The sequence below is a fragment of the Halichoeres trimaculatus genome, unplaced genomic scaffold, assembly GCF_033239565.1.
Source record: "Halichoeres trimaculatus isolate MK-OKI-2021-1 unplaced genomic scaffold, fHalTri1.1 fHalTri1_scaffold_3, whole genome shotgun sequence".
Taxonomy (NCBI): Eukaryota; Metazoa; Chordata; class Actinopteri; order Labriformes; family Labridae; genus Halichoeres; species Halichoeres trimaculatus.
The window spans coordinates 13,149,357-13,176,142 of NW_027437181.1; the positions used below are offsets into that span (position 1 = coordinate 13,149,357).

Here is a 26,786-nt window from a genome sequence, read left to right on the forward strand (position 1 = left end):
GAGCTTGGACGACTAATGTCTATTCTGGTTCAGGCTTGGCGTCAGGTTTGGCTGTCACAATCTAACTTGACAGAGGCGGCCAGGAGAATGCTGCGCAGCCTGCCGGTGGAACCAGGGCAGGTGTTTGGTCCTGCAGCCCAGGAAGCTCTGGAGCGGACTGTCCAGGCCGGGCAGACCAGGCAACAGCTTGCGGGTCTTAGGCGGATGCCTCCTCCTGTTAGGCCCCCAGTCAGCCGGTCTAGGGGTCCCTCGGCTGTCTTTCGCTCCCGCGCGCCACAGACAGGCCACTCCGCCAGTCGTTCTCGGGTTCAGCGTCCCACCCAGGGACCACGCCGGGACTTTTTGGATTTTGCCCACTTGCAGCCCAGGCAGTTTCGTGCTCCAGGGCCGATCCGTCCCCCCTCTAGGGCCCCAAGGGGCCGGGGGGCCAGAGATTGAGGCCTTGGGGCCGGCGGTCGGATGTTTTTCACATCGGCAGCTCCAACAGTGGGCTGCTCGCTCTCTGGATCCGTGGGTGGTCGCCACCCTGACCCATGGATACAGGCTTCAGTTCCGCCGCCGGCCCCCCACATCTCGTCCGGTGGTAATAACCTCCATCAGCGACCCGGCAAAGGCTCTCGCTTTGGACCAGGAGTTGGCTGCCCTCCTGGCCAAGGGTGCCATCAAGCCAGTGGACCCTCTGGCATGCTCCGGAGGGTTCTATTCGACGTATTTTCTGGTGGCAAAGCCGACTGGATTCCGCCCGATCCTGGACCTCAGAGCGCTAAACAGCTTTCTGAAGGTCATGCCGTTCCACATGTTGACCACGGCGGATGTCCTGCACACTGTGGCACAGGGGGACTGGTTCACGTCCATCGACCTCAAGGATGCTTACTTCCACATCCCAATCGCTTGGGCACACAGGAGGTTTCTTCGCTTTGCCTACCGAGGCTGCCACTGGCAGTTCAGGGTGCTGCCCTTCGGGCTCTCTCTCTCCCCAAGGGTTTTCACCAGGTGTATGGCAGCAGCTCTTGCACCTCTACAGGCTCGAGGCTTGAAGGTTCTTCCATATCTAGACGATTGGCTGGTCTGCGCTCCCTCCAGGGCCCAGGTGTCCCAGGACACAGAGCTTCTCCTGTCCCACGTGGCTCAGCTCGGACTGAAGGTGAATGTGGAGAAGAGTTGCCTGGTGCCATCCCAGGCCATAACTTTCATTGGTGTTTCTCTGGACAGTGTTGCCATGACAGCGAGGCCATCCACCCGGCGCGTGGACGATATTTTCCGCCATCTTGCCCTAATCCAAGAGGGTCGCTGGCTGGCCTATGTGTCTTTCCTTCGTCTCTTAGGCAAACTAACATCCATTTCAGGGATAGTTCCTCTGGGGTTGCTGTCACTGCGCCCATTGCAGCGATGGCTGAACGGCTTTCGCTTGGATGCCAAGCGGCACAGGTGCAAGAAGCTAAGGGTCTCACGGCAGTGTCTTCACGCCTTGGCTCCATGGAGGGACAGGGCATACATGCTCAGAGGCGTCCCGATGGGCTCTGTTCCGTCTCGCAGGGAGACAGTTACTACAGATGCATGTCCCTTGGGATGGGGTGCAGTGTGGCAGGGCAGGACAGCCCGTGGGCGGTGGCCGTTGGAGGACCAGGGGGCGCACATCAATGTGCTGGAGCTTCGTGCTGTCCACCTGGCTCTCAGGCACTTCCTGCCGCACCTGAGGGACAAGCATGTCCTTGTGCGGTCAGACAACACATCAGTGGTTTATCACATCAACCATCAGGGGGGCACCAGGTCTGCACAGCTGCTGGCAGTGACGAGGGAACTCCTCACATGGGCAGCCCCCCGCCTTGTCAGCCTGCGGGCGATGCATCTGCCGGGGGAGCAGAACCGCTTGGCAGACTTCCTCTCCCGTCAGAAGCCTCCATCAGGGGAGTGGCGCCTTCACCCGGAGGTGGTGAGCACTATCTGGGGCCTCTTCGGCAGGGCAGAGGTGGACCTCTTCGCTTCAGAGGCGTCAACCCACTGTCCTCTGTGGTTCTCCTTGGCGGAGACAACCAGCCCACTGGGCCAGGATGCGCTGGCTCATCCATGGCCGGACGGCCTTCTGTATGCTTTTCCTCCTATGCCCCTGATTCGGCATGTGCTCCAGAGGGTCCTCCAGGAGGGCCACAGGGTCTTGCTCATAGCTCCCTTTTGGCCCGGGAGGAGTTGGTTCCCACTGTTGCACAGTCTGTGTCGCAACACACAGTGGCGCCTTCCAGACAGGTTCGATCTCCTGTCCCAAATGGCAGGGCAGATCTGGCACCCCGATCCACACCGGCTCCGATTGTGCGTTTGGCCGCTGGAGGGCCCGAGGCGCTGTTGAGTGCCTGTGCAGACTCTGTTCAGTATACTATACAGAATGCAAGGGCACCATCTACTCGACTACAGTATGAGAACAGATGGAAGTTGTTTTCCACTTGGTGTACTGGTAGGGGTGTGGACCCTGCGAGCTGTTCTGTGCCAACTATTTTGGACTTCCTCCAGTTCCTTCTGGATGCAGGCCGATCTCCTTCAACCTTGAGGGTTTATGTGGCAGCGATATCGTGTCGACACATTAGAGTTGACGACGTCACAATTGGTGGTCATAGGCTGGTGTCCCTGTTTTTGAAGGGGGCTCAGAGGCTGCATCCCCCTAGGTCCATGAGGGCCCCACCGTGGGATCTTCCCCTGGTGCTAGGGGCCCTACGGCGGCCCCCGTTTGAGCCCTTGGCACAAGCAGGGCTGAAGTGGTTATCACTTAAGACTGCGTTCCTTCTGGCCATTTCCTCTGCAAAGCGTGTCAGTGAGCTGCATGCTCTGTCAGTCAGTGGCTCATGCTTGAGGTGGAGTTCAGATGGTTCAGGAGTCATCCTGTGGCCAAATGCAGCTTTTCTTCCCAAGGTGCTGTCCCGTGCTCACCTCAACCAACCTATTCGGCTGGCGCGGTTTGACCCACCCTCTGGGGAGACAGAGGATGAGCCCGAACTGTTGTGTCCGGTGCGGGCTCTGAAGGTCTACACTGCAGCCACTGCAGGTCTTCGGAGGTCTGATCAGCTTTTTGTCTGTTACGGTGGGTCTGGCAGGGGTTGTGCTGTCTCCAAACAGCGCTTGTCCCACTGGGTTGTCGACGTCATTGTCCATGCGTATCGGGCGAGTGGGTGTCCCCCTCCGCCTGGCGTGAGGTGCCACTCTACCAGGAGTGTGGCTACGTCATGGGCTGCCCTGAAGGGAGTGCCCCTGGAGGACATTTGTGCTGCAGCCTCATGGGCTTCTCCGGGCACTTTCTCCAGGTTCTACAGAGTGAATGTGGCCACACCCCATCCATTGGCTGTGGTCCTTCATCCGGAGTCCTCTGGCCATTCTCTTTGATGGGTGGTAAGTTGGATTCCTCGTGACTTTTTTGGTATAAGTCATTCAGTGCTTTAAGCACCGCCTCTGGCGGTCAGCAGGGATGAAATAGAACGGAAAGTTACGAATGTAACTATGGTTCTATGAATCCCGAATGACCGCCAGAGTTCTCTGTCACTCAGAATCTTCGTTGCTTGCGAGAAGATTCTGTAGGGAAGTGCCCTGGATTGACGCCGGGAGATATAGCTTCTGCGGGGTCATCCAGGGGTCACAGGTGACAATGTTGGTATACGTACTCGCACTGCGCTTGCGCGAAGGGGAATATTCAGTGCTTTAAGCACCGCCTCTGGCGGTCATTCGGGATTCATAGAACCATAGTTACATTCGTAACTTTCCGTTTCAGATAAACCAGAGGCACCAAGTCTGCAAACAGAACCCTTCAATGTCAATAACCACACCATCCTGCTGATCGCTAAGAATCTCACCTGGTTTGAGGCTTTGGAGCAGTGCAGTACTCACAACATGGACCTGGCAAGTGTGTCTGACACCTTCCTGCAGGCCACCCTGACTGTGCATGTAAGCCGCGCCAACACGTCCATGTGGATCGGGCTCTTTAGTGAAGATGTAAGTGTACCGATTAAAGAGGTCTCCTTCATTTTTACCTTCTTGCTAAAAAACTGTGATACCTTTATTGCGCTCAGGATGGGGTCCACTATCGCTGGACAGACCACAGTCACACTGTGTTCAGCCGCTGGTCCTCTGATGTCACCAGCGGGTCCTGCGTCTACCTGGACACCGATGGCTTCTGGAAAGCAACAGAGTGCGAGAGGACGCTAGGAGGCGCTATCTGCCACAAACCACATGGTGAGAAATCAAGAAGACATAAATGGCTGATCTACTTCACACTGATAGAGGAATTGTGTTTCAAAATAAGAGAAAAATATGAAATTGTTCACAGACTTACTTACTCCAGCTAATGCTTCTCAACAAAGTGCTTTTCTCTAAAGACAGAAGAAAAAGACAGCAGTTGAATGAAACAGCAAACAAGAAACCATACATGCTTCTCTTTAAAAAAAAAAGATTCAGAGAAGTCCTTTGCATGTTTTATTTTGCTCTTTGTGTTACTCTCTTCTGATGTTTGCTCGCATTAGGAAACTAATAAAAAAAAAAGAAATAAATCTGTTGATCTGTGTGTCACAGAGGAGATCATCACCACGCCAGAGGATGTCGCAGTGAAGTGCCCCCATAAGATCAATGGCCCAAACTGGGTCCCCTTTAAAAACAACTGCTACTCCTTCCAGCTGGTCGCCTCCAGGTGGGAGAATTTTGACCAAGGGAGGATTCACGATACCTGCAAAAAACTCCGTAAGGATTTCACAGCATTGGGGACATGTTTCAAAAGAACAATTTTTAGACCATGAAAGTCACAAATTAAGACACTTGCTATGATTTATCTATTTGTTGAGGAGTGGATTCAAAGTACAGGCTTTCAAACCTCCTCTTATGTGTTATTTAGAAGTTTAACGAATTAAGTCTGCTGTTGTATAAGTTGATTCCTTCGTGTTTCAGACGCAGACGCAGACATCCTAACCATCAGAAATGCAGAGGAGAACGAGTTCATTCAGCAACAGCTCATTCCGTTTCAAAACCTGGTCCAGTTTGTGTGGCTGGGGCTGTTCAGTGATGAAAATGGTTGGTTTTCAAGAGATTAAACTATTGAGTTTTTTTTTTCCATTTTCTCTGATGCCTGTTATAAGTTGGTATAAGTGCTTGACAGAATGCTTTCTTCTCCATTTTAAGGAGAAAATATCTGTTTTTCATAAGAAATGTGAGTAGAAGTGTTGTGAGACCCTCAAAAAATTGAGAAAACTTTTCTAGTTTGCTAAAAGTAGCTTTGATTGGCAATGTCTCTATGCCAGTGCAAAATAATGCAAGTAAATGTAACTTTGAAATGAGTCTCCAATAAAACTTTAACAGAGTAATGTTCCTGCTCAATGACGGTTTGAGCCGCGCTGGATTTGTGTGGCAACAGCCTCTTGTTGTAACAGTGATTAACAGTGATTTTGTTTTGCTGCAGATAACCAGATGAAGTGGTATGATGGTACAAATGTCCAGTACTCCAAGTGGGCTCGAGGTAGACCAGATGTGAACGGACCGTTCTTGGCTGGTCTCTCCATCGACAGCAGTTGGATTCTCATCACAAACCGAATCTTATTCTCAGAGTTCAAACAGCGAAGCATCGTGGCCTGTAAACTGGACAACGGTTGGTGTTTTTATGTTTGGTATTTACTCTTTTCTGATAGTTAAAGCTCAGAAAGTCTTAAATTTTTTCAATCCTTCTCCTCCAAGAACCGAAACACCAGTACAATCAGTCATCTAAGGATTTCAAACAGTACGGCAACTTAACGTACGAGGTTATCACCCAGAAGCTGAACTGGTACCAGGCAGTGGAAGCGTGTGGGCAGCGTGGCGGACACCTGGCAAGTGTCCACGACATCCAGCACAGTGCACATGTGAAGCTTATTGCCAAAATAGACGGCTTCAAGCTCTGGATTGGACTCTCAAATCACGATGTAAGGGTTATAAAATAACTGAGATTTTTTCTATTTAACTGAACCAAATGAGCTAACATGACGCCCTCTGTTTCTATCTCCACACAGGCCAGTGCTTCAGTCTTCGAGTGGTCTGATGGAACGGAGGTGGACTACAAAGCCACCATCTCTGACTCACAGGAGGGCTCCGGCTCCGGCAAACAGGAGACCAGCTGTGTCTATGTAACACCTGCTGGAGCCTGGGCGAAGACCAGCTGTGACACACAGATAGACGGAGCCATCTGTTACACCACCGCCATCACCACCCCATCCCAGAGTGAGACACCAGATTGTTAAATACATACAGACACATTTATCCTCATAAACTGCTTAGTTGGGGGGAATCAGTGAGGACTGGATGGTTAAATGCAGAACAGATCACTGTGGAGAAGTAGCACAACTGAATCATTTGTGGTAGAAATGCACCAAAAAGTCCCCATTTTCCTTTTTTTCATCCAGGAGCCAAACTGCAGGCTGCCCCAGAGGCCAATCACTGCCCTCAGAGCAAAGAAGGGACTAAGTGGGTGCAGCATGAAGATCACTGCTACGCCTTCAACAGCAGCTTCTACAACTACAGCGTGTTCAGCATGCAGCATGCCAGAGACATCTGTCAGAGCATGGGTGAGCAGCTGTTTTCAGTATGAGGTATAATAAGGATTCATCTTAAGCAACAGGTGATCAACATGTACCTTTTTTTTCCTCATTTTCATATCAGATGCTCATCTGCTGACCATAAAATCCACTGAGGAGAATGACTTTGTTGCAAAATACATGTCTGATGATCCGTACATCACCAGCAGAGCGTGGCTTGACTTGGACTTTGATTCTCAAGGTAAGCTGGGAAAAAGACTCATAAGATTTGGGTAACACAACATGCTCAACCTGGATTATTAAAATATTTTCATTTTCTGATCAATTGTAAATTATTGCTGCATTTAGTGATTCTAATATCATCACATTCAATGTTATCAAACAATTATGATGCATATGTAACATAGCTTGATTAGACTCAGCTTATTGCTAGAGTGAAAGTAGAAGATCTGAGGGTCAAAACACTTAAAGGTCCCATATTATGCTCTTTTTCTGCAGTTAAATATGGATCATTGATGTCCTCATGAAATGGTAGTAACATGTTTTGGTCCAAAAAGCCAATAAATCAAGTACAGCAGCATTGTTTCCAGACTGTCATAGCCCGTCTGTTCAGAACGGTCTGATTTAGTGGGCGTGACCTTCATATGTAAATGAGCCAACGGTGGTACTGCCCCGCTCCTCCGCGTCACTGACAGCGGCGCCACGAGCTCCGAGTGCACAATGTTTAGAAAACAGCAAAGCTTGTTTCCCGTACAATTACAGGCTAAAATAACAGGCTAACCACAGCTACAGGTAGCATCTTGAAGCTAACACTGAGACAATGGAGACACTGAGGAAAAGCTCTTACATCTGCTCCACAGCACACAGCATTTAAAATACTCACATTTCCAGGGTCCGAGGTTTGTTGGTGGATGATTGGTAATGCGCCTGGATTCAGGACCAGTCTATTCGCTAGCCCTCTGTTGTACTGTCCAAAGTTGGAAAAGCAGTCGGCTGTAAAGTGACTAGCACACACAAGCACAGTTTTACTGAGTGTAGCTGACACATTTCCCTGATAAATGAACTCTAGCAACGAAGTCTTATCTTCTCCCGAGATGGGAAGCTTGCGCATGGAACTATGTGGCTGTTTACAGCCAAATACTGAGTAGTGATGGCCCTTCAACCTCGGCATTCTCCTCCCCACTGCTGGAGAGATTTCTCTCCAGCAGCGGGGAGGGGGGTTTGGGGGTATCTGCTCCGGTGGATCGATCAGGTCAGACTTGCTCCTGATTGGTCAAAAAAGGGAATCGCTGATGTCAGCAAACCCCCAAAATCCAAACAGCTTGTTTTAGGTCAGGATTTTACATTCGAAAGCACTACTAAGTACAGGTTTTGTCATTAAATATCACATTTTGTGGGCTGGGAGGAAAGCCAAAGACCCACAAATTTGATAGCTCTCTTTCTCCGTTCAGGTAAGCCAGTATCTTGGAAGGACGGCTCCACTGTGTCCTTCTCTAACTGGAAGTCTGAGGCCGTGCTTACCGGGAAGAAGCCAGTACCCAGCTGTGCCGTCATGATGGCGGGGGAGGAAAAGGGAAACTGGAATCTCGTCAACTGCGAGGCTAGCCAGAGTCGGGTTATCTGTAAGACTGAAGCAAGTGAGTATTCTCCCTTATAAAGGACGCCTGTATCTGTACAGCACAATATTAACAGAGTAGAACAGAAGGAAACAGCTGGAATGGGAGACAAGAAGAAGAGAGAGATACTAGAAAGTGGCCAGGAAGTAATCTCCTACAGAATCCTTCATAAACCTCAGAAATCAGCTCCACACTTCACATTTAATAGACACACAGCGCACATATTTTCTATTAAGCTTTAGGGTTTCTGCTGGGTGGATTTGGTTTTGCATGGCTTCTAACTTCTGTTCACTCCTCCTCCTCTTCCGTCCAACTACAGAGCAAACTCAGTTTTAAGTCATGCCCACAGCTGAGTGAAGCACCCTTCATTAAGTCTGAGGGATCAAACTACAGCGGCACTACAGCTATGGGACAAAGTCTCCTTAACCCTGCATAAACACACTTAGTGGAACCATGATTATGTGTTACACAATTAATGGGCAATTTATATAAATTAACGATAAGCAGAATCACAAAAATCACTCTACAATGAGAGAAATACTCCCCATCTTCATTTCTGTAGGTATGATCTGCTTACTATGTTTTTTGGTGAGTTTGTGTGTTGGTTTGTGAACAACATAACTCAAAAAGTAACAAACAGATCTTGATTAAATTTTCTGGTAAAATTCAAAATGGGATAGGGAAGAAGTGATTAAATTTTGGAGGTGATACGGATCACCATCTGGATCCAGGATTTTTTTAAGGATTCTTTATCATTGTGAGATAGGGTTGTTTTTGCCATGTTTATATAACTCCACAATAAATGGTCGGATTGCTTTGCTAAACAATACAACACAAGGTCCCCATCATTTCTGACAGATGTTGAAGTACCATCCAGATCCCGGCAATTTTCTAGATACTGAGATCCGGAATATGAAACATGTACTGGGGCATCATAATTTTCAACACTGTCAGGTAACAAATTATCGTACAAACCTGCAACTAACAGCAAATCGTAGCAGACAGTCTGCTGAAAGGAAGTATAACATTGAAGTAGGACTTTAATGGCTTTAGCACCCTTATTTGAAAAGGACAGGACAGTGGACAGAGCAGGACAGTGGGATTGAGAGTGGGCGGATGGGATGCAGCAAATTGACCATAAGCTGGAAGAAGACCAGGCCCCTCACTATTTGTGCGCGTGACTTAACCACCAGGCAAAGCCCACACCCAGAGTTCATGCCTTTTAATCTACCATGACATAACCTGGTCAGTATGCCAGCACTGGTGCAGACTGGCTGTTGGAGAGTCCACTAACTCACTTCAGCACACTCTGGTTTTTGACAGCACTGGGTGTAGCAGACCCCCAACACAGGCACCCAAACGTAGTGGCAGTGTATCATGAAAGGGTGTACAGGGCAGTTTCAGAGAGGTTTTTGCACCAAGCTAAGCTAACAGGCTGGGGCTTCATATTCCAAGACTGGAAGTGGGGTTAATCTTTCTGTAAAACAAATGGTGAAAAGTAAACATGCTAATTTAAAAATAATCCCTAAACTGACTGAATTTGATTGCAGTGATAACTGTCATCCAATTAAAGGTTTGCCCCCTCAGAAATGATATCAAGGAATCCCTTATTTTGCTTTAAAGTGTCTAAATCAATAGTAATGACATCAGACTTGAGCTGAGCTCTAACATGAACCTATAACTGACTAACTGACTGACTTCACTCTCGGTCCCCAGAGTCCTCAGGCTCCCCGGTGGCTCTTGGTCTCTTCATCGTTGTCCTCCTCTCACTCCTCCTAACCATCGCCTTCGTCATCTACAAGAAGAAAAGATCCTACTTCTCATCCACTGTGCGCTACAAGAGAACGTTTGATGAATCTGACGCCAACAGTATTATCACAGAAACTGACTGAGCTTGCTTCACTCATCAGCCTCAGGGAGATATGATGTGCCTGCCTCCTGTGCATTTTAGTTCCTTTTATTTTTTTCAGCTAGAGTGGATGCAGCCTTTCCCCCTTTTTTAATTATTTATTTGTCCAGCTTGAGCCTGCAAACTTTCTTTGATTACTTGTAAAGCTGTAAATATTGTTAGAGTTGTGTATATTTGCCAATCCAGCATCTTGGTCGAGCCCTGTGTTCTACCTAATGTAAATATGCGGGCTGAAGCTTTTTCTTTGATGCTGATGATTGACATGAGTGGGATGTTTGGCTTCTGTTTGCGTAATGTTTTTCTTCTTTCATTTGTTAAATGTTTTTGAGTTGGTTTATAGAATTATGCTACCTGACAAACACTCCCTTCGCCTTACAACAGGGCTTCTATTGCACTGATTCATGAGCGACTCCAAACTACCAGAAACAAAAGGTACATACTAAAGGTGTATTTATTAATTTATAAGTCAAACTCATTCAACTGTAGTTTCAAACTTGTTTTCAGTTTCAGCAGATCAGTGCATTAATAGACTTTTGGAAGGCAAGTTCACCAGGAATACAGAATTTTTTTCTTTGACCTGCAATTTTTCCACATCACAAATACTCACACAGTGCCTCAATTCTCTTTGAAATATTAAACAACTGTTTTCTACCAAAGTAAGCCCTTAAACTGTCCACAAGCCAAATGCAGGAACTAAAGACTGTTGATCTTGTTCAGATGTTTATGTTTTATAAAAATATTTCTTCTGTCCAGAACATTAAATGTCAGGAACACTATCTTCATTCATGGGAGATTGCATTAAGGTCAAAGTAACATACATTTGTATTTAAGTTGAACTGTTCCTTTAAAAATGCAAAAAAAAAGTCATTAATGTGCCTTTTAAATCATTATTTCAGGACAAATCAGAGTTTTGATCACTGGATTGGGTCAGATTTTGTTGACTTTTTAATACCTAATACTGTGTTTTTGTTGTCGTGATCTGATACTTCTGTCCTGCTGATTAGTCTTAAAGGTGAATCAGACGCTGCTTGTATGCCGTGTATGTTGATCAAACTCTCCTATGCACTTAACTACTGGGTGAGAATGCACTTTAATAAGTTGTATTGCGTTGAAGCACAATGAGGTTTGGAGAGGCTCACAGATGTCCAAATTGCACTGGCCTTTGCTGTGAATGCTTTGTAAATATGAGCTGCTAGATTTCTAACTGAGAGTGAACCAAAGACGCTCTGGTGGATCGTTTGAATGTCAAAAGGCGAGTTTTCTTTCTAGTTCTTGAACTGCCGGGACATGGCTGGTAAGCCCACTCATATCAAGTTGTGAACCAAATGTTAATGGGTTGTTTTAAGTTGGTTTTTAATCTCACATCACTCTTCAACACATCTGTCAGCTCAAATCAGGTTCAAAAGCCTTTCAATAAAATTTACTGTCTTCAAAGACTTTGTGCTTTCAATCATTGAGTAAGCTCATGTGATGACCTTGATACAGCAGCAATACCGGCTATTTCCTGCCGTTAGAAGATGAAGAAAGTTATTTTGCGGAAACTGTTACAGAGGAAACCTGCCAGTTGAAGAAGAACATGCACTGCGATGAGAAAATAACAGTTAAACACAAAACCAAGTGGGAAAATGGTGAATTGACTTAAAAAAATCCGTTTTGAAAAAAAAACAAGACTTTTTTTTTTTTTTTTACTTTCACTAGTTTTGTTTTTTTTGTTTAAAAAAAGAAAAAGTATACAGTATGTTTCAATGCCTGCTTGTCATTAATGAATGTAAACGAGAATACAGTTCACTTAGGGTGAGAGGATCACTGCTTCATAGGCTCATATATGCACTTAGGTTGTTTGTGGTTCAGTGGGAATCTAACAAGTCCCACCTCATAGACTATATTTTACCTCAGATGTCGGCAAACAAGAGGGAAAAAGAAGACTTTACTTAAATGGCAGTTTGCATTCGATCTTTATTCTCATAACTGAAAGCAGTAAACCAGATTTTTACAGACATAAAGCGTTTCCAAAACACTGAAACATAGAAGGAAATCCACAATGGGATAAATTTAACATGTACTCAATGGGAAAATGAAGACATTTAAAGGAATAATCACCACTTTTTTCAATCTTCTCCAAAAAGCATCTGACCAACCATCACAATTTAAAACCAATCAACTCCTTCGCCCTGTTTTCATGTAACCCTCTGCTTCCTCATTCAAACATTAAAGCACTTGTGGTATAACAGTTAAAAAGACTTGCATTTTTTATTTTATTATGGTTGAATAAAGTGCACTCTCATAGAAACAGAAATGTGATGGTGTGGACACAAATATTTCACGCAATAGTTCATTTCAAGTTTGCATATCTGCAAAAGCCACAAAGGTGGGACTCATCCTGTGTTCTCTGCATCTCATCTCTCTCTGTTGTATTTCGATGACGTCAAAGCATGTATGAAAAACTGGGTGAGATACCATATGCTGTGAAGTAACCCCCCTCAATCTGCAGATCTCCCTGACCTACATTTCTGTAGCCTGATTCCACTGTTTAACATATTCAGTACTCCTCTTCAAGATCGTCATCCAGGTCGGAGAACTCGATAGATGGTCTGTTGTCTCGGATCTCCTCATCGCTTTCTCCATGAGGAACTGCAACAAAGAGATTTTTAATCAGACTCTGGAGCCAAGTGATGAATAGAAGATAAAAACAAAGGGAAACATGCCATGCTTTGATTGGCAAACACGTAGAACCTACAGCAGAATTGTCTTTTGCCTCCAATGTTTTCGTTTTTATTGATTTACTGCTCCTGAAAACCAAACCTCTAAATGTGCTAATTTTACAGCTTTAAGCACAATCAGGAGACAGTTTAATTTTCTGGTATGTAAAAAACATAGAATTTCTGCACTTATAATTTTAATCCGTAAGCTTTGGTTGTGGAATAATAATTCCAAACTGCAAAGAATTTGTGATTTTTTTTTTTAATTTAGCTTCAAAATCTTTTATGTCACAGAATATGATATTATTCAAGAATGGCAACAAAACTGAAGCCTGGCTGTTGACAAAGAGTGGAGCTGAGTGTGAAAGCTGAAACTTGTTGATCAATCCCTTATTTCATAACATTAAAACATGAAACAAATACTGGCACGGCAGAGAGAGGAGTAAGCAACATACTTTGAAGATTGTCCATGTGTTCATGAAGAATTCTCACCAGGTTGAACAACTGGGTGAGAAAGGGAAGAAGTTTCTCTTTTCAAGGTTTGATCTCTACCACAGTTCAACATTCAACATTCAAACATCATCAGAGTGTGTTTATCAGCGCTGACTGAAGCGTGTGGTTTAATGTGTAGGATGGCTGTGAAAGAACACAGACGAACGGTAAGTCGTGTTCTATGTAAGTGTTAAAACCATTGTTGGAAGGAGAATAGCAAAGTAGGCTGCGTGTGTGTGTGTGTGTGTGTGTTGTGTGTGTATGAGTGTGTGTGTGTGTGTGTGCATGTTCTCACCCCTGCAGCATCGACAGCTCCCAGGACATCAGAGAACCTCTGCTCACAGAAATGCAGCAGCACGACCAGATACAGGCCGCTGCTGATGAACTCATCGTATTCTGACTGTGAAGCAAGAATCAAAGATCTGTCAGCAGCTTTTACCCACAACACACACAGAAGATTCTGGAAAAAAAATCCACACAACCCAGCAGGAACAAAGTCAGACTCAAACACAACTGATTCTAAAAGTCTGATCATACCCTCTGTTACTTGAATCCAGTGACTCACCTGCACGTGTGTCCTGTATAACTCCTGAATGTCAAAGTTGTCAATATTTAAGCGGAGTTTCTGTTTGCAGAGCTCACATGTTGTGATGGCCTCCAGATTTGTGCCTGAAAGGAAAGCAACACAACAAAGAAAATCAGAAACTGATAACACTTAAGAGCAATCTGTTGTAAAGTGTGACATTTATATTCACCTGAGCCAATTTTAGAGCGAAGCCACCGCTTAATGCAGTCCTGGTGGACGTACTGCAGACTTCCTGTGCAACGGCACGGTTGAATCAGTGGGTTGGTGGCAGATTCCTCCCCCATCTGACAGATGCGGCACAGGTCGCCTTCTTCCTCATCAGAATCCTCCAGCAGCAGTCTGAAGTAGGGCAGGAGGAGCTTTAGTTGTACACATTTACTCCATTTCTTAATGGCTCAACATTTAAATCTGTAAAAACATGTTCTGAGTTAAATTAAAGGCCTCAGAGTATCAGGGTCCAATAAGTCCTACATCAGGAGGAGCTAAAGAGGATTTCTATTGGTTGGATTAGTTCATGTGCCATTCTTAGGCCTGGGTAACTGACTAAATTGAATAGTCCAAGGATCAAGTAAGAGAAAAAGTGCAATGTATTGTAGCTCAGTCTCTCTGCAGCTTAAGTGAAAAGTAATGTTACTGCCATAGACTGAGTAATGAAACCTAATTAGTTAAATTTGCTGATATAAAATGTAAATCGAGATCAGAAAGTGTGTACTAATGTTTTCTAACCCAAAACAACACAAACTTATAAAATACCTAAATCGAGGGCAAAGAATAATAAATGTAAGATATGTAAAAGATCAAAATCCATTACCTCTCCTTGATCCTACGCAGCTTCTCTTCATCCCCACTGGAAAGCGGCTTCTCCCTTGGTGCATCCAGCTGGCTGTCAGCAGCACCCAAAGGACCCCGAGGAACTGAGATGTTTTCATACACACCGACTCTACGGCGAGGCGAAAACTCAACTGAGGCATCTTCAAGTTCAGGCAGCATTTCATCCTCAAGTCTGCAGGGACGACCTGCTCCAAACGCCTCTAAACCAACTGCTCCTTCCTCCTCCTCCTCTTCCTCTTCTTCCTCCTCCTCCTCCTCCTCATCATCATCTTCGTCATCATCTTGTGATGTTTTATGCTCCAGGTCATCCCATCTTCTCAGTAAATGTGGTGGGTGACTGTATCCTTCTTCAGAGCCGGCTGCAGAGTGTGCGTTCCCATCCCTGGCGTGTCTCCTGAGACGTGCGAGGAGGGGAGGGCAGCGGTTGCGGAGGGAGGAGGAGAGCCAGGAGTAGCTGTTGCTTCCTCCGCTGCTGGTGCTGTTACTACTACCAACACCAGGCTCTCGCCATGACGCCATCCTGGACCGAGGCAGGCCGCTCTGATAACCAATGTTGTTGTTTTCTTGGATAGGAGTAAGATCTGCTCTACGATTCCTGAGGCTGCCAAAGTTTGCCTCTGAGCCTGCAGCTTCGGGCTCCAGAGCAGATGTCCTCGCTCCTTCATCACTGTCAACTGACTCACCCCCGGTTGACGGTGTGTCATCATCAAGGGAGCGAACACTAGAGGAGCCGCTGGAGGAGTCTTGGCTGGAGCGTCGTGAAAAGAGACGCGACAGAAGACGTCGAGTGGAGCTACGGCCTTCTGATTCTCCACCCTCAGGTGCCGGCCTTGGAGTAAGCATGGCATCTGGTCGGGAGGAGGGAGTGGCATACCAGGAGGAGTAAGAGGAGGGCGTGTTTGAGGAGGATTCACGGGCTCCCGTTTGTTCCTGAGATGAGTGGAGGCTGGATGACGTGTTGGAGTACCGCGCTGAGACTCTGTTGTTGCTGATGTCACGCAACTGAGGAGATGAGCGGTGAGAGGAGGATGGTGAGAGGTGGCGATTCAGAGAGCTTTCTCCGGTCATGGAGGGAGAGGAGGTGGAGAAGGAGGAGGTGGAGTAGGTAGACTCTTTGGGCCGAGCTCCTTGTGCATATGTGGAGGTCACCCTGTCTGTCTGATCTGAAATTAGAGGAGAGAAAAGGCTGAATGTGGGAGGTGATGGAGTGCGTACTCGTGGTCTACTGTGTGTTTACATCATGCTTACACAACGAGGAGCTCAATCCAGAAGTCCGATTTCTTCTTTCGCTCAAACCTGAGAGACTGGGCTCAATCTTTGTCTCTGGCTCTCTCCTGGGCAGCAGAGGGTTGGAGGATGAGGATGAAGGCCTTGAGAGTAAACGGTATGAACTCCAAGATGAATCTAATGTATCATTTGATGAATCAGCTGTACCTGTAAGCAAAGAGTAGATCATAGATACGGTTATGACCTACAAAACAACTAAAGGCTGTATCACGCTTTCCTCACTAATGTAAAACACAAAAATAAGACACATGAGATCAGCATGAGAGAGCACATGTGGCGTTTATACTTTTAACACTCTGCGCAGCGTCTATTCCCAAGCTGCAAGCTGCAAGCTGCAGGGGGTGGTTCACCTCACAGTTATCATGGTGATCTCTGTTTGATGAATGCCACTCATTTTCACACTATGTACACTAGGAGCTCCGGCTCATCTGCGCGTCTTGGCACGGAGATGAGATATTTTCAGAGGTGCATTGTTGAAAGGAGATCCTTTTCCGCTTGACAAGGACCACATGGATGGGCAAGGCTGCTAAAAGATGTCATTCCCTCACACAAAGCCGCTCAGACCTCGCGGATGCGTCAAGTATTAACCAAGCTTAAGCTTGGTTCAGATTTCAGCAGTTTGACTGGAACGAAGCACAAAACTGAGATACTAGGATTTCTACAAAAACACATTTTTATTTTAGTGTTAAACCAAAACAGAGGTAGACAACCTTTTCCATGATGCGTGTCACAGTCGATAGGAAAGTCTCCTTTATGTATTCCCTGTCAGCAAATGTTTTTCCATGCTTCGTTATGCAGTGAGAGATGATACAACTTCCCTCCATTGTCTGTTTTTAGCCAATGTAGACAGTTTTGAATGTGTTGCTCTGTTAAGCATACTTTGCTAACGCTGTTTTCATGTTTGGTCTCAAAAAGAAGCTGCACACTTGGTGTCCTAAACACCACACTTTTACAGCAAAGAGTGCATATCCCCCGATCTCTGTCAATCTCTGGCAATAAATCTGTACGCCCTTGTCCAGCTATGTTGGAAAAAAACAATTGGAACTAGGTTTGTTTGCCATGATAACACCGCTAAATGGATGCAATTGAGAGCTAGCAGACTGACCTTCCAAGAGATTTGCGGTGACACAATAGCAAGTCACATTCGGAAACTTATAAAATCATGATTGAAATTTGGTTATAATATTTTAATAGTACAGTAGTTTTGTTGTTATTTGGTTATTTATTTTGTCCTCTGCCTCCCTGTAATTATTGTTTGCATGCCAACATAAATAGCCTCACGTGCCAGCTATGGCACCTGTGCTCTAGGTTGCCTACCCCTGATCTGAAAGAACATGTAAACCTATTCTTCCAAAACCAACACAAAGCTCTTAATAGAAATACAACAGTAAGTTCAGTGATTTGGAGACATGTCTCTCCCCTGCAGTAAATGGAGTAAATACAATGCATAATTTATTTTGGGCTGTGTTCTCTGTAAACAGTATGATGTGAGTTTCTTCTCATTGCATCAATCCAAGAAAAAAAAAAACAGCTTCAAAACACTGAGTATTTCTGTACCTCTGCCACTGCTCAGCCCATTACTGGAATAAGCGGATCCTGAGGCTGAGGTGCTGGACATTCTTGAGTATAGTCCTCTGTTGCTGTACGACAGTTTGGCCCTTTTAGTATCACCGTCATTGCTGGGGTTCAATAGAACGGAGCGCATCCCTAACCTCCCCTCAGAATCACTCTGTGAAAACAAAGGCAGATGTTGAATTAGTATGCTTATGTGTCACTTTGATCACTCAGAAATAATCCTCTTCTTCATGTTAAAGCCTTTAAATTGTGTTAGACTGGGCTGTATTTTGCCTGCAATAAACACATGACACTGGAGCTTCAGTACCGGTTTGCTCCTGCTGCTGAGAGAGGATTCAGCCCACGGCCGATCATAAGATCTGCTGGAGGATGTCAGAGAAGAGGGCAACTTCCAGCTGGTGGAGTGACTATCAGAGCTGCTGTAGTCTCTGGTCGACCTCAGGAGACGAGAGTTCTTTAAAAGGAAAAAATGTGTATGTTGCAGTTAGAGTTAATATTCATGCTTGAGCAAAATGCCACTGTCTTGTCACTGACCTGTTGCACATTAACCTTGTTAGTTTGAAGTTGTTGTTTAAGCATGGCACAACTTTTTCAATGTTATATTGTCCTTTTCCTAACCTTCTGAAACGTTTGCTGATAACAAAACAAAAATCTATGTTTATTCTTTATATGAAAAGATTTTCCTGCTTCAACTTTTGTCATCTTTTAACTATTTTTAATTAGATATCGGCTCAAATGATGAATCTTGTTTGGGGAAACATTTCACACAGCGCTCTGAGTAAATGTTCGTGCGGCTAAACTTGGAAGAAACACTGAAACAGCAACTATTTTAAGAGGACTGCTGAAATTGGTGCTCATCTCAGTAATACATTGAATTATGGACAGCGAGTGCTTTTTTTCACCGAACATGGACTCTTCTGGAAAGAACAGGAACAACCAGGCAGGGCTCAGGCCAACAGTAACATTATCTTTTTAGATGGGCCCCAAAGAGCAGCAGGACTGAAATACACACAGTGTGTGCCAAGGAATCTAGGCTGTCCTATAAAAAGACCTCCAGAGTGTCTGCTGATGCACCACTGATAACGTGGTTAGCTTCTGTAACACGCTCAGAAGAGAACCAGTAAGTAAAGAGATAACTTGGCTGCCCTCTCTCTGGAATACACCAGAAAAAAACGCTGACCAAAACACTGCGTGGAATGAGACACACATAGTGGGAGGAGGTGGACACAGATCTGAAAGTTGGAGTTGTTATTGTAGCTCTCGGCTGTTTTGTCCTACCAAAACCAACATGTTTTAAGCTGATATTTGCACCAAACAGGACTTTTGCATGCAAGACCAAATTAGACAGAGCTGATATCTGTCTTCAATGACTGCTGAAAAATAGACTGCGCCAAAAATACTTCCTTTGAAACATAGAATACAGGACATAAAGATAACAAAACAAAGGTGTGTTTTTTCTGTATCATGTATGCTGAAAGGAAATGTAAAAAGAAGGGCTAGTGATCTCAGAGGCAGCCTACCTGTTGTTCCAGGTCTGCTTTGTAAGCAGGTGATGCCCTCGGAAAACGGTCATTATTCAGCCCAGACTCTCTGCTGTACAACCTGGTGGAGCCCAGCGAAGAGGAGGACACTGATGGACTGGATGTGTAAGAAGGCCTCGAGCTGGACAGGCAGAAAGGAAGTCTGTGGGATCTGGAGTCCATCACGGATTACCTATTATGACAATAAATCCAAAGACACCTTTAGTATGCAGGGGCAGGGAGACAGAGGAACTTTAACCCTTGCAGAGCAGACTCTAGGAGGGCCTGTAAAGTGTGACAACTGAGAAGCAGCAAGACTTGGTGGGGCGATGTGTGTGCGTGTCTGATTTGTTAAACAAGTGCATGTGACTGTGTGACTGTAAACAGTAAATTGTGCCACCATGCTGCTCCTTAAGCTTGATATCAAAGTCACAGTGCCTATCTTTGGGACTATGAACTCTGTTACATGAACATGACACTTTCACAGAGGCAGCAGGAGCTCCTGAACAATCTATTTCAGCAACATGGTGCTCTAGGAGAGTTGAGGCAGTGTAGTTATCTGTTATGAAGTTTTCTTACTGTATAGCAAATGAAAAAGTTTCATTTCAAGCTATTTCAAACTCACTTTTTCCATTTAAGTATCCTGTATAACCTGGGGGCCAAACACACGTGACAATTGGGTTCTGACATAAGATGGTAGACAGTATTAGTTACTTCCTGGTACTGATATGGATCCATTAACACACGTGACAGCACCTTTGGTTAAGGATAGCTCAGCAAGCACAAGCCAGTAGGCTGTCAGACAGAAATGACCTGCAGTAAAACAGCTACATGACAGGAATCTTTGCACTGCACAGAACAGCACAGAAACTTTATCGAAGCATGTATTTAAAAAATGTTGCAAAGACATGAGAAATGCACAAAAAATAAAATAAGTCAAAACTTGTGCTAGTGCACGAGTGCCATTTTCTGGGGATAAGATTTTGGCAGCTATACTGCTGATGCACTGATAAAGGTAAAAATACCCTCAACCATACTCTACTCCAAATAGGTTCAGCTTTTCCTTCCTTCCTTATATTAGTGAAAGCAATGCATCTAATCCAAACCAGAAAACACAGCCTCCCAAGTGATCCTAAAGTTAAATAAACTACTGATACTAAACAGCCCAATTAAAATTGAGCATTAAAACCGTTGTTGCACTGTCATTTGTTGCACAGCTGAAATTACAGTAACCAAGTTAGGCCACAAAACCCTGACAGTTTATCACTCTTCATGTAACTAACTCCTGCAAAATTCTCTTAACAGTAACTTATCCACTTATTAAGACCATCAGGAGAGAAAGACTGTTTAGCTATCAATTCTAGCTTGATGCTTGATTGTACAAAGCTACAGCAGCTCTTAAAATAAAAGGTTAAAACAATGCTAACCCTGACTTAGTGGCACTAAAATTTAAAATCAGTTTAGGCATCTTTGAGTTATTAGTGGGTCAAACCTCAACTCTAGCAGTCACATTAAGACTGCCACAAAAGCAGACTATATCCATCTTGAAAATTGACGAAAATAAAGAAAAATTCTGCAAAACCAACACACTGAAAACCATTTTTTTAGCTGGCTTGATAACTGTAAAAATGTCTTTCCAGGTGTAACTTTAAGTCTGATCAACAAAATGCTGTTGCAAAACCTCACAAAATCCAAGAAGGAAGAACAGATTACAGCAGTCTTCCGATCTCAGCAAAAGCTTCCTGTGAGTCAAAGGATTAAATATTAGAATCCTTTTTTTATATATATATTTAAAGCACCATCTACTTTAGGGTAAAATACACAAAACATGTTGCTTTGTCCACAGGTCCCCCAGGAAATGATTACTGAAGACACCACAATAAAGATCAAACTGGGCGAGACAGCTAGTAGAACCTATGCTTCACATCTGTGGGAAAAAAATGTTGTCTTTTAATTAGTTGAGTCACTCAAACTCGATTTTATTTTAGATAATTCAGCTGAGTAACGTCCACCGTGATCTTAAAATTACATCCAACCTACAATTTTAATGCCTTATCTTAGCTTGATGTGCTATTATTCTTTGTTTCATAGCCTTTTATTTGTCCTGCAGTCATATTTCAGTCCAATGCATCTATTGGTATCTTGTACATTGTGCATATGATATTTCCATGTCTTGCAAGCTCAACTTTGTGTTAATATTCTTAATTTTATAAAGCTCTTGGATCTGCTGTGTGGTGCTAAAATAAACCTGCCTTGCCCTTTTAGCTAACGTTAACGTTCCGTTTGCTACACAACAACGTTAGCAAATGTCTCGCTTCATCATTTGGGAATTATTCACGATTAAATACGAAGAATCTAATCTGTGGTCTTTAAAACGTAGTAACATAAGATTACACTTTCTGTTTACCGAATACTAGACAGAGCTGTTTTCTCTGTTAGCTTTGAGCTAGCTGGCTAGTTAGCTTGTCATTTGGTCCCTGGTGTTGTGAATCGTAGCGCTAGATTAAACAGACTGTGAAGCTAAATAAAATCGTGAGCACATCTACCTTTATGACAAGCATTTTACGTAGAAATGTTGCAATTTGCATGCACCACATTCAACAACTGACAGCAAACGTCCTCACCTTTGATTTGAATCTTTTCTCGCTCCAGCACAACAGGATCGATGGCGTTCGTGTTAGTGTGTTAGTGTGTGGACTGCTGCTGACACAGGGTCAGCTGATTTACACTGACCTGGAGGGAGTGGTTTAGACTTTGTTGTCAGGATGTTTTGTCGCTTTATGCACATGCTTCATCCACGTTCCTGTGTGCATGACTTAAGCTTTGTAGTTAATACACATTGGAAACATATTTATGGCTATGATAAAATTAAACATCCAACCTGGCAAAGACTTTGAAGCCACAGATTTATACAGTCAAATAGCGCCACCATTTGGTTTTTAAATATTAATTATGTTTTGGAATAATTTCCATTTAATCATTGTTATTATGGTATTGTAATAAAACCAGTGCATTACAAAACTAGGGATAATCTTAGTGAAATGTATGTTTTGCAGAAATCATTGGAAGAAAACTAAAACATAAGTTGTGATAGTTTTATTGAACTGAGGCTCCACAGTTACAGGTGATAACCTGTGTGGTCCAGTCTATGGTGATAACAGGAACATACAAATGTAACTGCAAAATGCCTTATCTCTGGTATACTATTATTGCTTTGTAAATATTTTTGTGATTTTTTGTTTTGTTTTGTTTTGTTTTTTTGAGAAAATACTGTCTTCCGGAGTGTTTTTTTTTTTAAGAATGTAAGTCTTTGTAGGTGCACATTTCATACTTAAAGGCTACAAACTCTCCTTAATGACTACATTTTTAAATTAATTGAGTGTAATTAAAAGATTTGAATCTAGTGTGGTAAAGGAATATACTGCTTTCTTGCCATGGGTGGTGACAGAAGTGTATCCATTGCCTGTAATCTAACTGATTTTCTGATTATTTTTTTTAGGTTGTACATATCTGTCTTTCACATGTAACATCTCATTCAGACCATGGATTTTGACTAAACTGGGGCACAACATGCATCTGATATGCATCATGGCATTCTGACATTTACGAAATGATGCCCACAAGGAAAACACTGTAAATACAAGTCAGAATTAATAAGTGAAACCGCTGCTTACAGCTACTTACACACTTTCCAGCAATGCCCAGCAAATGCCAAATTCATAACAGTATTTCATCTATTTATTTATTTTTCTTTTTTAAGGGTCATTAATATACAGAATTTAGCATTGTTTTCTGAAAACAAAGAAAGGAGATAACATCTCACAAAAGCTATGTCGAAGATATTTTTTATTTAAAATGTGCATAAGGAAATGTAGTAAGTAAATGTGTAAATGGACAAATTTGGTATCTAACTTACTGCACCAGCTCTGTAGCCTTTATTTAAATAGTTAAAAGGCAAAAGAAAATGTAAAACAAAAATAGGCCTGTGTATTGATGTGAAGTTGGGCCAAATTTGAATATCTGTTGGGAATTATATCACCAAATGTGACATTTTTGTGTTTGTTTGACAGAAAGTAGCAATACATATTTGACAGCTCTGAAGAAAGAGAATATAAAGAAAAGTCTGATGCTTATAACAGCTGAAATGCTGCCCTAAAGATAAATTGAATTATTTCCACGTTAAGTGATGAAAAAGGTGAGAGGAGGTATCTTGAAGTGGTCTGAAATAAGGTTCAGGGTAAGGACGGCATAAGGAATGTCTCTTTTGATTAGGTTCTGATATGAGTTTTCCTCCTCAAACTACTTAAGTAAACACGAACAAGACAAAATGATGGGAAAATAAGCAAAAGCAGATCCAAGAGTAACACGGTATAACTCAAAAAAGTGTTCAAGTGTTTTTTTGCATAAATAAATAAATAAATAGATAGATAAATAAATAAATAAATAAATAAATAAATAAATAAATAAATACATAAATAAATAAATAAATAAATATGATAATAAAATGATGCACCAGATAGTTTTTCAAGCCACATGTATTGTGACACCCAGGTGGAACCACTGACAAATATCCCCTTTAAAACCTTTGGCTTGAAAAATACTGGAATCTGGGTCACTTGCAACAAAGGTAGACAAAATTAATACAAACACTCAGACAGTACCCACAGCGCTGTCCAGGGCTGACGTCATTATGAAAACCACAGGATGCTGCTTAGCCACAAGGGGGCGCTAGAGATCACACTTTTCCCCTCCACCTCCTTAGAAGAAGCAATTTGGGCTGCACTATTATTTGCATGCCAGAACTTAGTGTTTGTTTAGTCGGGGAGGCAATTAAAGCCAATTTCAACAGGTTTAATTAGATTGATTTGAATAATTGCTTTGAAAGGCATTGTAGATCCTGTCATCACAGCAAATCCAGGATTAGCTGCATTCATTTGATTTGCATACTTTAACACATCTAATTTGGAAGACCTCAGGAAGCTCTGATCATAGATAAGTCTAAACACATACTCTTTTATCTCTTGTTGTCATGTTGCAGATATTATGAATGTTATTGTTTTTCCTCACACTCAGTGAAATTAATTTACCATCTAAAGCTGTAACACATTGAATTCATGTTAAGCGAGTGGGGGGTCCAGAAAGGTCAGTTTGGAGCGGAGAGAGAGAGCACCATTGCACAGCAGATGCATAATAATGTGAAGGTCAACAAGATACTCATCATGTTAGCAGAAAAAAAGGTAGCACTTTAAAAAGCCTCAGCAATCCAATATCAGTCCAATGTATGCAAGAGTGATCAAACCCAGTGTAAATCTACCCAAGGCTGGCAGAACGAGAGGTGAAGGAGAAACAGGCAGAGAGTGAAAGGGATAAATATAGGAGGGTGGTGCTGCGGATTAATTGCTGACAAAAAGGACGCAAGACCTGGACAAATGAGGAAGAGCAAGGTCTGGTGAGTGAGGGAGGAGGATGCACAGACCCACTTGCGGGTCTGTAGGCCAATGCCAACCCCTTTGCCTGTCATCCTCCTTCTCCCAATCCTTTCCTGCTTCAGACACATGATTCTGCTCACTGCCGCAGCTCTCCTCCCCCAGTGCCGTTGATAGGATGATAATGGAGCATTCCTTGGAGCTGTTTCTCATTCATGCTAGCTGTGACAAGGGAAGAACATGCCCGCTTCTTTCCACTGGGGGCTCTCACTCCTGCTTAGACCATGGGTCTGTAATGTGAGAGATGCAAACAATGCCCTCCTCTTACTTGTGGTGATGATATGAGACACATACCTACATGTCTTTTTTAGACGCTGTTCATTTGTTCCAGCTGTGCCGCATGGAAAGATACAACATCAAAGTTTCCTGACATGCAAATTCTTTTCCTTTTCCTTTAGATTTGGACCCTTTCTGAGTAAATCATGACAAAAAGTTACATCCGAGGACCTTAGCATTTCCTTGAAGGTTTATTTTAGCTGGTAATTAACCACAAGAGTTCATGCTGATATTTTCTCATGACATGATAAGGCAAACAAGACCATCAATGACAGCTTATTATTTCCATTTAGCTCTTCTTTTTGCTTGTAACTTGTAAAGAAGATTTTCAATGACTGATACATTTGACCAGAGAAAAGTGGGATGAGAATTTTCCTCTGAAAGCAATAAATGTATTAAAACATTTACAGTAGAGAAGTAGCTCTTTTTATGGGGGCCATAATCCCTGGCATTCTCCTGCTTACACATGTACAAAGAAGGCATGATCAGCAGAATTTAGAAGCGTGCCTTTGCTCACAGTAGGCACCAAAATCAGCATGAATCATAAGTTTATTAAAGCCTTAAAGATGAGCATGTTAGACAGTACGTCTTCCTACTTTTTTCCCTTGTGAGAAAGGGCTTGGCAGCTGCAGCAAGGACAAACTTTATCAGGCAGAAACCATGAACAGAACATGTATCACTGGTGGAAAGCTGTCTACCACAGAGCTCCAGGAAAGTGGGAAGAAAGTGCAGAAAAAAGAGATGATGGAGACAAATAGACAGAAATACAGAGTCTGGCAGACAAAGTCATACAAACTCAAGATTGATAACAACAGCGACACAGATTGATGCATCACAACAAATAGATGGATAAATAAGCCAACTGTATTAAGTAAGAACTCTTTTACAACCACTTTTATGACATGAGATGTTAACATTTACTCCCTGCTCATGAAATTGAAACTGACATTAACTTTTTCCTTGAGACACAGAATAACTGCAAGAATGACTGGATTTGTCCAGCGCTGTGTAATCACAAAGGAATGTCCTGAGACATTTCTGCTTTTCCTCTACAAGACCCCTCTTTTCCCACGGCTCGTCCAGGTCTTGAGAATCTGTTTCCTCCCTCTCTCACTCTCTCTCTCTCTGCGAGTGTGTGCATGTGTGTGTTTGTGTGAGACACTTGAATGCCACAAAGGCTGGTTTATAAAAGAACTACAATACAAGCTCAGTGTCTTCAAGAGCTCAAAGAGAAAGAGTCCATGACTTCTGAGGAAGAAAAAAACAACTGGAACTGGGCTGTCTAGTAGCGGGTTTGTGGGTTATTTATCTATTTGTAAATGAGACGGAAGATTCATGGACATAAACACACAACATGGCAGGGTTAAATGACCTTGCTACTGCACATATTGTGAGATAATGCCACTTAGTGGGAGCGTCTTATGTGGTGATGCACCTTCCCATAGAGCAATCAATATTAATTTTAAGTTTAGAGGAAAGATTGGTGTAAAGTGGCCAAAATGTAAATGCTATGTAATTTATTTGTATACTTTCAGTACAATATCTATTTCTAAAGATAATATGTCCACTTGAGTATAGACTGACAGGGCACAAGTGTCTGAGTTTTTATGATGATGTCAGGCTAAATCAAAAGTGTGTTTTTAAAACAAGAATAGAGACATACAGATCAGTAACAATGGTGGAAAGGCAAGGCCACATGTGTTAACACTTTAGGTCACATGTTTAAGAGGCACCATCCACAAAATGCTCGTGAGTTATTTGCAGACATTCTTCTCCCAACATAAGTTTGCTCTGTCGCAATCAGCTGGGATAGATGCTTTATTTAAATTCACATGTGTAGCAGACAAAATGAGAAATCACACCTTATGTTCAAGCCTCATTTTCAATTAGTGACTTTTGAGCAAGGGCGGCGTTCTACTCCACACAATCACTAAAAGGCTTTTGCGAGGATTCAAAGAACATTTGTTGGTCTTAATGTT

General features: G+C 43.4%; 2 protein-coding genes across 2 annotated transcripts in view; one reads left to right on the forward strand and one right to left on the reverse strand.

Annotated features, from left to right (window-relative positions):
- Positions 1 to 11,733, forward strand: part of ly75 (lymphocyte antigen 75) — a 29,681-nt gene extending 17,948 nt beyond the window's left edge. The window contains exons 25-35 of the mRNA XM_074667280.1: positions 3,752 to 3,972; positions 4,050 to 4,212; positions 4,549 to 4,713; positions 4,918 to 5,040; positions 5,426 to 5,611; positions 5,698 to 5,921; positions 6,009 to 6,216; positions 6,399 to 6,560; positions 6,655 to 6,771; positions 7,982 to 8,167; positions 9,863 to 11,733. Of these exons, the coding sequence (XP_074523381.1) occupies positions 3,752 to 3,972; positions 4,050 to 4,212; positions 4,549 to 4,713; positions 4,918 to 5,040; positions 5,426 to 5,611; positions 5,698 to 5,921; positions 6,009 to 6,216; positions 6,399 to 6,560; positions 6,655 to 6,771; positions 7,982 to 8,167; positions 9,863 to 10,038 (1,931 nt within the window). The 3' untranslated portion in view covers positions 10,039 to 11,733. The remainder of the gene's footprint in view (positions 1 to 3,751; positions 3,973 to 4,049; positions 4,213 to 4,548; positions 4,714 to 4,917; positions 5,041 to 5,425; positions 5,612 to 5,697; positions 5,922 to 6,008; positions 6,217 to 6,398; positions 6,561 to 6,654; positions 6,772 to 7,981; positions 8,168 to 9,862) is intronic.
- Positions 11,734 to 11,981: 248 nt separating this feature from the next.
- marchf7 (membrane-associated ring finger (C3HC4) 7) lies at positions 11,982 to 21,813 on the reverse strand. The gene is made up of 11 exons (XM_074667281.1): positions 21,670 to 21,813; positions 19,046 to 19,238; positions 17,833 to 17,979; positions 17,508 to 17,679; positions 15,912 to 16,097; positions 14,644 to 15,826; positions 14,002 to 14,171; positions 13,812 to 13,915; positions 13,542 to 13,646; positions 13,210 to 13,258; positions 11,982 to 12,686 (listed from the first exon to the last, which is right to left on the reverse strand). Exons 2-11 carry the CDS (start codon positions 19,226 to 19,228, stop codon positions 12,595 to 12,597), a joined length of 2,391 nt encoding a protein of 796 aa, XP_074523382.1. The 5' UTR covers positions 19,229 to 19,238; positions 21,670 to 21,813; the 3' UTR covers positions 11,982 to 12,594.
- Between the last annotated feature and the right edge of the window lie 4,973 nt (positions 21,814 to 26,786).